The sequence below is a fragment of the Serinus canaria genome, chromosome 2 (assembly GCF_022539315.1).
Source record: "Serinus canaria isolate serCan28SL12 chromosome 2, serCan2020, whole genome shotgun sequence".
NCBI classification, from domain to species: domain Eukaryota; kingdom Metazoa; phylum Chordata; class Aves; order Passeriformes; family Fringillidae; genus Serinus; species Serinus canaria.
In genome coordinates, this window is record NC_066315.1 from 10,375,187 (window position 1) to 10,389,612 (window position 14,426).

Sequence of the window (14,426 nt, forward strand, 5' to 3'; positions counted from 1 at the left end):
GGATGGATAAAACACACAATATTTAGCTCACAATTCTGCATTTTTCCCAAGTGCTCCATCACAACACAACTATTTTTTAACAGATAATGTCCTTTGATGTGACATTTCTCCTCTAATGTGCTTGAAATACTAGATGGGCCTCAGCCAGTCCTGCTCATGTAAGCCTTGCCCTGATGGGCTCTATAAATTTCAATTAATAGGTTTTACGAGCCATATTTCTCAAGTGACATTGTCAACAAAGAAGGATGTAAGCGTGCTTGAAATTGCATTAGAGCATAACAAATGGCACTAGTAAACAAGCACCTGTGATAAATAACACTCCCATCATGGAAAAGGAACTTTCAGTGACATTATTGATCAACTTTCCCTCATCCCTGCTCCCCAAAACACACATTTTGTGCTCATGAGAAGAAAGGTCTCCTGCAGGCTTCTCACAGTCTTCCAGAAGCAGAGGCCATCTGGATTTTCATCACATCCATTTTCTTGCACCACTTATCACTCAAAGCATTTTGAGAGCAGCTCCACCTACCATTTACAGATAACACAATCTATCTGACCACTGCTTTTTGCCAGCCATTTAAACAGGGAAAAAACCCTGTACTTAAACTTTTGCATTCCCTTAAGCAAGTGGGTTTAGACTAATATGCAGTAAACCAAAGGGGAATAACATGAATTATTAGCATGACACATCCCTTTGAAAATTAGGGTTTGTGATTCAGCACTAAGGCTGAAGCACCTCTAGCCTATTACTGCCTTTTTCTAAACTATAAGGTTATTTCAAATGAGAACTGGTTTTGTTACTCCTCCTTGTAGGAAGTTCAGTAAAAATACACCATAGATTTTGAAAGAGTCAGAGCATTACCAGGGAGCTCTCAGGATCTCTGCTCTGCAGGGAGTCATTTTAATGCATACTTCAGCAGTAACTCTTTGGAAATTGTATGATAATGACTTTACTGTCAGTGGAGATGGCTTGAACGAAATGAAAAATACTACATCTCCCAAGTTCATCTAGTATTATCCTACCATTAAACAGAGTTCAAATAAAAGGAGATGTGTTCTGCAACACTCACTGCAGGAAGAACTGCTCTGTAATTACACAGTCACGCACTGAAGATAAAATGCCTATTTTTTTATTTTAAATTATCCACAATGCTATGTGCTAATATTTTTTTTTTAAGGTCTCAATGCTAGTTAATTTGGAAATGAATTTTTAGTGCTTCAGAGAGCTCCAGACACAGAGTTTATGTCTAGAAAGGGCACACCAGTCATGCCATTATGAAGTTTTCCCACTTCCTAACCTGTGATTTGAGCCAAATTTTCCAGGGTCGGCCCAGGAAATTAAAAACCTGCACAGTGCTCAGCACAAGAGATGTCTGCTGTTCAGTTCCTCTCTAAACTTACAGGCAAGAGTTTATTCCAAGCAAAGGCCTGCACAGCCAATGGCAGGGAAACCCATCTAAGGGAAAGACACTTGGTACTTCCTGCAGAAAGCTGAGAGCAGGCAGGTGGAGCTGAGTGAAGGGCTCTCTGAAATCCTGTGGTTCACAGAAAGACAACTAACCTGGGCAGGGTAAGTTCCTGATGGATTGCTTTCAGATGTTCTGAACTAATAATGAGGTGGCTGAAAATCAACCACACACTTGGCCTCGTGTCCTTCCTCCTGTAAATGTTCTGTTGGAAAGCTAATTGAAAATCTAGTTAAATTTCACTTGGATGGTGAATTTGTGGCAGGAAGTATTTTACTTAATGCTATTTTAGTGCTTTACACGTTTATATTGCATGTTCTAACATGAAGCAATTCTAATTGGCTGCTGAAACATGAACTTAAAAACAAAGTGCTTACTGTTCAATGTATAATTTTTGGAAAACTCTGCCAAAACAGACAATACTTACAGCATTGACTGTGTGCTACAGCCCTCCTGACAGGATACTGCTGCTGGAGTAAAGTCTTATGAGAGGCTGAGGGTGCTGGGGGGCTCAGCCTGGAGGAAAGGCTCAGAGGGGACCTGATCACTTGCTAAGTGATGAGGAAGGCTGTAGCCTGAAAGGGGGCTGGAGCCAGGTGGGTCTTTTCTCCCAAGGAACAAGGGACAGAACAAGAGGAAATGGCCTCAAGTTGTGCCAGGGGAGGTTTAGTTTGGATTTTAGAACTAATTTCTTCACCCAAAGGGTCATGAAGCACTGGAACAGGCTGCTCAGGGAAGAGGCTGAGACACCATCCTTGGGTACTCAGAAGATGTGTGGAAGTGGCGCTCAGGGACACAGTTTGGTGAAGGCTTTGCAGTGCTGGGTTAATGGTTGGATTCAATGATCTTAAAGGTCTTTTCCAACCTGAACAACGCTGTGATTGTATTTACATAACACTTAACAGTTCTAGTAGCATTTAGCAGTTTTAGTGGAATTTATCTATTTTATTTCTAGTCACAAATCCCTCAGACTCAAAGAGATTTCCAGATGGTTACTGAGAGTCTGTGAATGGTTAAAAAGTGCCTGTCAGCCAAAAGCAGCCGGCAGAAGGTCATAATTCTCTCTAAACAGAGTACTTAAGAATATGGTTTTCCTCAATGGCAATTCCCTTTAATTCTCTCATTTTAATTAATTTTACGCTTACGGTGGCATTTTTACATTTTTATTTACAGAATTTCCTTTTGCATTTCAACTTATTTAATTTAAAATGAGTTAAAATTACAGCAATGGGAGCCATAAAGCCTTCTGAAGTTAAATCATTACTCTAAAAATTCTTCTTGTATGTCTTCCTTGGACATAAACACATTGCAAACTATGCATATCATATAGAACTTAAATATGCAGATTCATATTTAATTCTTTTTTTTCAAATTACTAGACATACAGATTAAGTGGGTCTGTTTTCACTGGTGTACCACATACCTTCGAATAGCCACAGTGAGAGCTTCTGGTGAGCTAGCACAGGGACAAATGACCTCCTGCCTTAGACCTTTACTTTGGAAGACATTGAGAAATGCATCACAGGAAGAAATGGACCCTGGGGTAAAGAAAAAAAAAATAGTCAGAGAGAAAAATAATTTGATTTCTGAAGTGATGTTATTCAAACTGCAAATTTACTGTTTAATATATAAGCTTTTCAGGAAAAATAATTTAAAAAGGATCCTTGTCCACTGGGAAATACATAGCTGCTACAACTATATATATATATATATATATATATGTATGTATGTATGTATGTATGTATGTATGTATGTATAAGCAGTTGTGTATATATGTACTGGGAATAAAGACCAATTTTTAAGCATGAAATCTTCACATTATGCTTACACAGCCATTACTGTTAGATTTACAGTATCAATTTCATTCCAGTGTCCTTTATTAGGATGAGGGAAATTAAGGATTTAACTCATAAATTCCAAATAAACTACTACAAAGAAGCAGAACACCTCTGTGCTGGTATCTTAAATAATACAGAGAACCAGCTCATGCTGCTAATTGCCATGAAGTGATTCAGATATGCTTCTCTAGAGTAGCTTAAGCATTCCCCTAAAATTCTCAGTTACTTCTGCACCTGAGAGCTGTCATTCAGAGGAAATATTCTGATCCTTTCTATAGCTTAAGGTCTTCATTGCTTCAACTTTTATAGGTTCAGTCTTTATACACGACTGTGATGTTAAACAAAACTAGATTTACTGCAATTTATGTTATATGGAATATCAAGTTTGTTTCAGGATGAGCTAAAGAACAATGTACTTTGTAAAAAATCCTAGATAGATTACTGTTTCCATAAATGTCACACTGTTTGTACTAGACAAACTGCATATTTTGCAAATATTTTAACTAAGAGGGGTGAAGATTGAAGCTCTAAGTGCAAGAGAGAAGAAACCCCTTCCTGCTCTGTCCTGCCCTGGAGCAGCAGAGCTTACATGGGTTTGCACCATCAGCCACTATCAGCATCCGCAGCGAGGAGAGGTTGATGTCCCTCTGGTCCCGGTGTGCCACCAACGCCCAGTGCATGTCTCTGGACTTCACACAGGCAACTTTTGCTGCAACAGCAATGAGAAAATTACTAACACACCATAGAAAAGCTAGGCAGCTGTGTTATCAATTTGCACTTTTGATTTTGACTATCAAGGAAACTTTTTGTGTTCTTGTTCCTTACCTTTGTATTGACAGACTTTTTGTATCCATGACAGAGGATTCACTTTCATTAAGGAGTATGGAATACTGATGACATGCATCATGTTCATGACACTCTGAAATCAAAAAGATAAAAGGGTTTGATACAAAAATTGTGGCACCTACTCATATTGTGTTATGGGCAGGGGCATCTATGCAAATCACTCTCTTTTCCTATCTAGCTACCAACATTAAGATAAAACAGACACCCATTTTCCAATGCTTTAATTAAGGATCAAGGATTTATACTAATCAGATCATAACTTTTATGCAGTACTGAAAAAAAAAATTTCTTTCTATTCATACTCAAAGAGGTTTACTCTAAATAGAAAAAAATTTTTAAAAAATTGGGTGAAGAATGTCTACATGTTTGCTATGTAGTTAAATATTTTCCCTAAGCTTGATAATGTGCCAAATATATGAACACTGTACTAAAAAGGACAAAAGCAGCAAGACATCTGTTTATGAAAATCCAGCTCTGGGAAAAATAAAAGCTACCAATGGTAATGGAGCACAAATTATTTAAAAGACAGGAGACAAATACATTAAAATCCTAGACTAAGCAGAAATCAATTAATTTAAAAGAAAATTAATGAAGGAGGTTTTAGTCTCTCTCCAGGTGAGCTAATTCCAGTATTTTCAACAAGGTCATGAAAAGTTCCAGGAAGTTTAGGAAATGCAGCTGAGTGAAACCAATGACAAACCCAAAGCTGATCTCTCAGTCTGAGCCCATCAATTGCATCAGTGATTTGCCAGTGTTAAACACACATCCTGTAAATGAGCTGCTGCTTTACTTCTGTTAGCATTTACAAATATCTCCTCAGGGCAACACACTTTCCCTCACAGCAGCTCAGGTTAAATACAGTATTTGTTTTGGAAAACCTAGGTTTAAGAAAGGTTAAGTGTCCCAGTGGATTAGTCATCTAAACACTTGGAGAGCTGCAAAAGATAGCTATCCTTTCAGTCTGGCACAAGCATAGGTGCAGGAAAACAGGCAAGTACTGAAAAAATGAAGTTCAGAACAAGACTAATAGCAAAGGAAGGCACAGAACAGCTCTAGTAGACATTTGCTTTCAACCAGTGATAAAGATGATTTTTTAATATGAGATACTTATGGGTGTTAAGCCTTATCATTTCTGCTTCAGAAATGTTATTACTGCACTTTGATAGTGAGAACAGAGTAACACTGCATGGGAAAAACGTATCAGATCACTGGGGATCCTGGGGACCCCCAAAATCATGGGACCCCCCCAAACAATAACCCTTCAAGACTTGACATCTGTTCTTAAAATGATCAATGAATAGCAAACAATTTGTCAGTCCCTGATTGCAACAGCACCTTAAGAAGCAATCCTTCAAAATATGTCAATTGTCTCCCATGTCAATTGAGGAAGACATTCCAACAACAAGTAGAAAATTAATGTAACTTAAAGAATTGGGGATACTTCATGTTAGCAAAAGCATCAGTTGGTGGGAGTTTGGACAGGGGCAATAGAACTGTGCCACTGGATCATATCCCTACAAAGGAAAGTCCTAATTTGATTTGTTTCTGCTATAAAGTTTGATCTCAAAATCACATATTGGTGAGGTAACATGATAAGAATGGGATCACAGTACTGGACATGATACACAAAAATACACTGACATCTTTACCATGCTCATTACAGGTAAATGCACTAGGAGAAGATCATGGGTTTAAATGACATTTACTTTGCTTTCAAAGCAGAAAAAATTGTATTAGAAGAAACTGTAGGACATCCCAGTTTGTGACAGCACTAAGCATATTAGGTCAGTTTATTTTCAAATACACAGAGAGAATAAAAAAACATACTTACTGTAAGAATTCCATGCCATAAACCAACATCCTTCTTGAAATCTAGTACATTCACAATTGTTTCAGCTGTCCAACAAAAACAAAGCAGAATTTATTTTTTAGAATATGGCATAGACCCAAGGCAAACCCACTCAAAGGAAGGAAGCTTCAGTATAACATGACTGATGACCTCAAATATCAACTTTCAAAGTAAATCTCCACTGCAGGATATATATTGGTTAAGACATTATTTGTACCTCTCCTATAGATATTTTAAACATGAACATATTTCCTGAAACAAATGAAAAAAAATAATATTTTTAAATCTAGAAGCCTTTGGCACCCAGCTTATAGGAGACTGATGAAAAATAAATAACAATCCCCACTTGATTTTAAGGATGATGTACAGATGTTTTAGGGAAGATGAGCACACTCCATACCTTCTGTGTATCCACATGCCTGGGTCAGAGCTTGGCAGTGTGTCAGCAGTGCAATCCTTGTCACAGTTACCCCAAGCACACTTCCATCTTTACATGTCTTGTACTAAAAAGAAATAAGCAGAAAGAATTGCCATAATTCCATTATTTAATAGCTATGTTTAAAGTGTTTCCTCTGCAGGTGAATTATGGACACATCTAATGACTCTATTTTAAGAAGGTAGCAGTACTGGGGAGTTTTCTTTGTTAAAAGGCAATTTGTTTTTTTTTAGCTAGGCTTTTTCTTTTGACTGAAGATTCCCAGGTTTGGTATCTGATATCCATGTGTTGTTTGAAAACAGACATTATGGAAACATAACTCTAATAATTCTGATCCTGTCAGTGACTAATGGACTGGCTAGATTTAGCAGAGAATAACCTAGTTCAGTCTGTTCAATGTTCACATGTTAGATTTTATAGGCCAACCACTAAACCCCAGCTTCTCCCTTCTCTATCTTATAAGGTATGTGATAAGAGCTGACTGCAGAATCCTTGCTGGGTGCTGTGACAATAATCTATATGTATACAGCCTGAAAGACACAAGCTCTTTGATCAGGAGAATGTGAGACTCATGAAAAAGCAGCAGAAAAGAGGTGGGAGACCATTGGTGATTATTGAAATAATTTTTGTAACTTTATATAATTGTCAGACAACTATCAGGGGCAGATAATACATTAAAAATTTATCTTTCTCCATGATGAAGATAATCAGCAAGACTGAGAGTGAAGACGTCTCTGCTTCTCTAGCCCAGTGTCCTGTCTGCACAAAGACAGGAAACACCTTTGGTCCATTCACTTGCACTTAGTCCCTTTGAAGAATAATTAAAATTCAGTATTACCAGCACTGAATTCAAAGCATTTGAGTCTATGCAGAAGGGGGAGAAAATGATGGGGAAAAAAAGGAGGAAAATTAAATTCAACAGCATTGCTAACTTTCTCTTCCTGATGCTGTTCTGTTGTTGGGAGTGTGACTCATAAAGCAGTAAGTGACAGGCAAGCATTTGAACAAGAAATTCTTTTTCAAAGGGTCTGAAGGTTTTGATATGAGAACTGAAGCTTCACTGTGAACCTTGTCATCTCTATCCATTCAGGGCTAGTGGGCAAGCCCACACTGAACAGAACCAAGACTGCTCAGGGCAAATGTAATAGAACACTGCAGCAGCCACATAAAAATGTTAATGTTAGAAACACCCAGAATACAATTTAACATTCCATTGACTTTTCTGAAATCAGTATTGGTCGAATTTATTAAAAAAACATTACTTATTAACAAGCTAAAGCAGGATGTTCTTTGCTTCTGTGACTACTGAATGAATAATGATGTTTACCTAATCCAGAGTGCCATATGTAATGATTTGAGGAGAAGATGCATCTTCATGAACTCACCTCAATGTAAGCTGTGTCATTGTTGGCATCCTTGATGTGTGGGAACCAGTCACGAGGTGGCTTGGAGAGGTGTTTAGACTCAGTGACAAACCACAGCAGCTTTGGCCAGCCTGAGGTACAAACAAAAGCCAGCTTTCATTGAGTTTCTGCTGGATAAGACAAGACAAAACCTTCCCTGCCAGAGTTTTGTTCTTGAAAAGTCTGTGTCACCATTAGCTAAACATTGCTTCCTTTGAACCTCAGTGTAGTATGGGTAACAAGATTTTGCAGATCTGCTTTTCTAACACAGCTACTGAGGTGTTTTTAGGCAGTCCCTGAGGGAATGGCTGGGCAGTTTAAGCTGCTATTTGTACCAGCAGTTTCATTAACACTCCCCCATCACAAGTTACTGTCCCTACATGTCACTGAAGGAGTGAATCCTATGAACACTTCTCATCTACTACAGTCCTAAGTCTGTTGGTTGGATTTTTGTGGCCACAGGTGGTCTCAGCAGCCTGGCTGAGCCAGCAGAGAACTGGACTGGGAGCAGCTCTCCATCCATGAGGCTGGCACAGCCATCACTGCCACAGTGACACACCAGGACAGCAGTGTCCCAGCAGCCCAGCTGCTCCTGTGACAAGGGTTTCTTCACAGCCTGACCCTCACCCACAGCCACTAAACAAGAGCAGTTTGTTGTAGTAAATGACCAGTGGGAGCCAGGATAAACTAGGGCTAGGTTACCTTTAAACTGTGGTATCTCCCCTGTGGGGCTTTTAGGCAGTCCTTTATGGCATGCATCGCTGGTCAAGGCCACAGTAACTCCACAGCTTCCAAGCAAAAAGCCTATTTGTTGACTTCCTGCATCCTAAGAGATGACAAAATACAGAATTGATTAGACATGATTACAGGCTGAAAGCACTGTTGTTCTTGGGCACATTATCTTGAGAGGAAAATTATCTTGAGGTCTCTTTCCTTTAAATTGATTTCCTTTTAGGTGACTATCAAAACTCATCTGTACATTGACAAAGGAATTCCACAAGCTAGGAATTCCTGTCTGTGGCAACATAAATCATAAAGACAGTGGAAGCCATCAGGTGGCATCTGCTCTTGCATCTCTTCAGAAATGACAAGTGGCTGGGAGGAATGCCTGGTCTGACAGAAGGTTGTTCCATCCAGAGGGATCCCTGGAGAAATTGCCAGACAGGGCCCTCATAAAGTTCATCAAAGGCAAATTCAAAGTCCTGCACCTATGGAGGAACAAACCTCTGTGCCAGAATGGTCTGGAGAGCAGCTTTTTGTGAAGAACCTGGGGGTCCTGGTGGACAGCAAGCTGGGTGTGAACCAGCAAGGAGCCCTGGCAAGAGCATCCTCCCCCTCAGCACAGTGAGGCACATCCCCAGTGCTGGAACCTTCTGGGCTTCCAGGAAGACACAGAGCTACTGGAGAGAGTCAGCAAAAGCCACTATGATAATTAAGGGACTGGAGCATCTCTCCTCTGAGGGAAGAGTGAGAGCTGGGACTGCTCAGCCTTGAGAAGAGAATGCTCAGGGAGGGATCCAATCAATGTGTACAAACACCTGAAGGGAGGCTGTGCAGGAGATGGAGCCAGGTTCATTCCTTACTTTGCCCAGAGATGGGACCAGAGGCAATGGACACAAACCAAAACAGAGGAGGTTCCCTCTGACAATCAGGAAATGCCTTTTTGCTGGGAGGGTGACTGGCACAAAGCACCCACAGAGGTTGTAGAGTTTCCATACTTGGAGATATCCAAAAGCTACAGTGGATACAGTCTGGGCACCCTGTTTGAGCAGGGAAGCTGGACTAGGTCACCTCCACACACAACCTCAACCATTCTGTGATTTTGTGACAATTCTAGGAAATAATACGGATTACAGATGCTTCCACCTGGAGAAAGCTTTCAACCATTAGGATGTTATGATGGGTGTATAGTGTTTATGCTGATCTAACCTGATTTGTCAATAAGCATTTAATTGAGTAGTTGCAGGCACATTTCAGGAGCACCACATACAGTCAAGTGCCCATTAGAGTAAGCTCATTACATTTTACTTTCATCAAGGGGATAGAAGCAGTGAGATTAAGAAGTCATGTAATGATTTCCCAGTCTAGGCCACAGTTGTTCTTGAGGAGATGCTGTGCTTCTACAGCATTACATCTGCTTTATGTATAGTGTCTTGTCATTACTCTTTTATGAACTTTACATCTCTCCAACAGGGCAAAGCCCTACATGTAAATGCACATTGAAATATTAACCCTTTCTTCACAGAATAATTCTACTGAAAACTGCCTAAAGAGACTCAAAAGATCAAATTAAAACATCTTCCAAATCAACCATAGAGCACACTCAACAATGGAAACAACTAGAAACATGGAACAGTTGCCTTAATGTATTGATTTATTCAAAACAAAAATTGTATGATGGAAAGAAAGCCCCAGAGCCTGACTAATGCAATTTTTATGTAGTCATATAAAACCATCTCAAATGGAGAAGCAGTGAGAACAGAGGAAAAGCAAAAGCTTATTTTTCCATACCACCTCAAAATATGTATATGGCAGCAATTATCACAACTTTGATAGCTGAGCAAGCAATGTGAGACAATTAACTGATCTGTCAAAGTCTATGCTATATAACTCCTTCTATCCAGAATTATTGTATTTGCTTTTGCTTATTATAGCCAGAATGTTTATAACACCAGGGAAAAAATGAAAAGGCATTTTTTTCAGCAAGGCTTTTTAAACTTAAGCTTGTGTATCACCTTTGCCCATATAAAACCAGACAATGAGAGTATTCATTGAACAACAGAGAACAATACTGGTGTCTCCATGAACAACTTTGGGGAGCATGTTGCTGGCCTCACCACACCTGCACCAGTGGGGCTTCCAGGACTTAATGGGCTTTGCCCAGCATTAATTACTGTCCTCACTGACTCTCATGTCAGCTCCTCCATATCTCTGTTGTCAAGCCTATGGGCCAAGCACTTAGCAAGTTCTAATCCTGGTTCTACATGAGGATGAGACCTCTCTCCCCTCTTGGAGTCTGCTCAGAGGAAGGAAATGTGGGTGCCTGAGCACTGCAGGAGGGATGGCTCTCCTGAGGGTCCTGCAAAAGGAATGGCAGGAAGAGGAAGGCTGGAGTGCTCCATGGAGAACACCACTCCTTTGTCAGCACAGCTTCTGAGACCTGCTACTCTATCATCTATAAAGGGAGGTCATGAGTTCCTTAAAATATCAGATTCATACTACCATTGCTCAAAATTTCCTATTAAATTTAATCTAGTAAATGTTCACTAACATATGTATGAATTTCTAACTACCAATTAAAAATGGCATATAAATTTTATAACTGAATGCAGCAACTGCATTGATCTCAATTTTAAATTACAATGTTGTTGTAACTGTATATCCTATAAAAGACTGCTACAAATTGTTTCACCACTGTATCAAGAAAATGCCAATTCTCAAGCAATGAAATTCCATTTAATGCTGAACTTTGTAAACAGAAATTAACCTAACAAATTCCATTAAGAAATCTAACATAAGGAAACCAGTAGAAAGTGTGGATCCTCAAGCATCAGCATACCATGGCCCATACCATGGGGGATGCTTTAGCTAAGAAATCACCTGTCAAACTCTTTTGCAAGCAAAAGAACAGAACAGAACAGAACAGAAAAAAGAAACTTGTATTAACAGTGCAGAGGTTTTTAGATAATACAAGAAAGAATGACTATGCTTTCCCTTGGTGCCATATGGACTGCCTTAGAGGATGTTCACATAAATATTAGTCATTCATTTGTAGCAGTTCACACACATACATAGATTTCTTAATACAATCTATGCACATGTAACAGTTTGGAATAGCACACTGCTTTACATCAGGACAGCACACCTTATTAAAATCTTCACCCTATTCTTTTCTGAACAGATATTCTTTCCATTGTAAGGAAAACATGACTGAACAATCTCATGTGATGTAACACTGCCACAGGAGATGGGAAGACTTTCACCAGGCACAGGCAGTGTGTTTCACAGACTTTCAAATCCCTCACCATGCTTTGGTGGCCACAATAAATCCTGCCTTGCAAGACAAAGGCAAATCAAGATGCTGAAGCAGAGATGCTGTGAAAGACCCTCTTCTCAAGGGCCACAGGAGCTCCAGTTGAGGATTTTGCAGTATGAACCCAATGAAGCTTTCTGGAGGTCTCCTACTTAGTGTCCATCAATTCCACCTTCAGTCTCACTCTCATGCCTCATAAATAGTTATCCTCACCTTCTGCCTGCTTCTGGTGGTTCCATCTTGACCCAGAATCTAAAACTACTGCAGAGAACTGAGACATGAAGAAGGGGTTGACATTCCTTGCCCCATATAGGTTGTTCTGTGATAACTGGTCCCCCACAGAACTTGTTTCTAACTGCTCAGTGGTGCTGGGATACTGGACTGACAGCCAGGAGGTGGAAGATCTGAAACCTTTTTACATCCCACAGACACACCACAATGTTCCTCACACACTCAACCATGTAAACACAAGTGTTTGCTGCTCCTCATACCTCAGCATGACAGGCCCACAACAGTGAGGACCTTGGGCAAGACTTGTGTTTGAAAACTGAGTCTGAGCTAAAAGTGCAATCCTTTGCCTGAGGCTGTCAAAGTTTACATGTTGGCCACAAAAAGGGCTACTGACTTTAAGAGCAGTGATTTTTACAGATTTGACAGATAAACTATTGGCCTGCCTTTTGAGTAATGTGAAAGGAATGGTTGCAATGGTGAAAACTACTTTGTAAGTTGCAAAGTGACACAATGGAATAATATTCTGCCAAAAATCCCCAAATCCTCTTCCCCTCTAGGTAAAATCAATCTCCTACCTGTGAAGGAATAGATTTTCAGGACACACTGGTTTGTTAGAAGTGTTACTTGCTATTTTGGTTATCTGCTACTTGGCAACCCCCCACTTTATTTTGCTGAATGTTGTGGGGGTAGGAGAAACCTCAGGGAGCTGGTAGAGACCAGGTGAAAAAACTGAGTGCAGTCCCAACTGCAGACAGGCAGAGACTTGCCAGAGATGGTCACTGTCAAACCCTCCACAACTCACAGTCTGAAGTATCATGTAATGCAGGTGGAAGGCAAACACAGAGCTGAGGTATTGTGGCATGAAGTTTGAGACCAACTGCTGACTTTGGAACTATCACTTTACATTTCGTGAAGGCACAGCACTTGCTGGGGTATGAAAATTGAGGTGTGCATAGCTTTAGACTGTGTCTGCACACACCTAGAGAGATCAATCTTTCAGATGAAGCAACCCAGAAATCCTCCCTGCTGTAGGCAGCCATTCAAAGTTCTCTACAGACTTTTATTAAAGGTTCCCTAAAGGTTTTCACCAGTACTTGGAGGCAAACTGTCTTCTTCCTGCTGCAGAGTGATAATTCATTGTCAGGATAAAAAAAGTCCCACGTGTGGTTGCATTTCAGCATGCTGTTAATGTCATTTCTCTAATGCTTTGTGAGAGTACCAGTGTGAAGGAAACCAGTGATGATCCTGTCTCCGTGAGTGAGAGTGCATGTCCTTATCTAATAAGGAAGGAAGAGACAGCCTGTGCAAAGGTTGGCCTGATAAAGGTTACTTCTGTTCACTTGCAAATCCCAGACTGCTTTCAAAATGAGAGTTATGTGGTGGAGCATCACAGACTGAACTAATCTTGTTTCTGTTACAATGCTTATTTGAGCTCCAGTGCCCTTACCCTAACAACAATTTGCTGGTAAAGAACAAGCAGGGCAATGATCAGATGTAAAGGCCAAGCATCACCAGTTCTGAGCCAAAAGAGGCATCAAGGAAACCTTATTTTTTAAAAAAACACAAAGACCTCAGTAAAAATTAAACACAGTGCAGACACAATCTTCATACCCAGCTTTAAGATGAAGAAATTAACTGTCTCCTCAGACAACAGCTTTGATATCTGCCTGCAATTTGCATGTGAAATCTGCAACTATGAGCATCTTAACGTCCAAAAATCTTAATAAAAGCAAGACAATGTTATTTTTGGCAGTGGACACTGCATGAAATACAATATTCTGTCCAGGAAATTACCATTTCCTAACCTTGAAAATATAATAAGGAAACACAGACTTCAAAGGATCTAAGATTCACTGTGGCAAACTGAGCAAGGACTTGGTGCTCCACTGCTGAAGGGTAGGAAGAAGAATAGACAGGCACAGGGCTTGCAGGGCCCAGCAGTTTGCACAGAGGGCTCAGGTGGGGCTCAGGGAACTTACATTCTTTGGAAGGACTGGAAGATTATACCACTGAAAGGAACAGACAAATATTTTGTAGATATTTTAAATGCAGAGGAGGACGAGATGCATTGTCAAAAGCTGTTCAAAAGCAGGTAGAGCTCCAGTGTTACTGGCACACTACAGTCCTACAATGAGTAAAGCTGAGAGAAAGCAAAGCTCATTTTATCTCGAGCCCTGAAACACTAGGAAAGATGTCAAGGTGTATTTCCTTCAGACTAGAATACTTCTTTTAAAGAAAGATATGACTGGGACAATTTCACTCTCTTGGAAGAGATATACCTCCCTGGCTACTGTTAAAGCTTTCATAACTTTTCAGGATTTAAT

General features: G+C 40.0%; 1 protein-coding gene across 5 annotated transcripts in view; it reads right to left on the minus strand.

Annotated features, from left to right (window-relative positions):
* The window catches only part of DIP2C (disco interacting protein 2 homolog C), a 308,290-nt gene that overhangs the window by 71,673 nt on the left and 222,191 nt on the right, over nucleotides 1–14,426 (minus strand). For all 5 annotated transcript variants that reach the window (XM_030230923.2, XM_030230938.2, XM_030230931.2 and 2 more), the window contains 7 exons: nucleotides 8,541–8,664; nucleotides 7,821–7,930; nucleotides 6,400–6,502; nucleotides 5,982–6,046; nucleotides 4,130–4,223; nucleotides 3,894–4,013; nucleotides 2,890–3,004 (listed from right to left, as the gene is read on the minus strand). In XM_030230923.2, coding sequence (XP_030086783.1) covers nucleotides 2,890–3,004; nucleotides 3,894–4,013; nucleotides 4,130–4,223; nucleotides 5,982–6,046; nucleotides 6,400–6,502; nucleotides 7,821–7,930; nucleotides 8,541–8,664 — 731 coding nt within the window. The remainder of the gene's footprint in view (nucleotides 1–2,889; nucleotides 3,005–3,893; nucleotides 4,014–4,129; nucleotides 4,224–5,981; nucleotides 6,047–6,399; nucleotides 6,503–7,820; nucleotides 7,931–8,540; nucleotides 8,665–14,426) is intronic.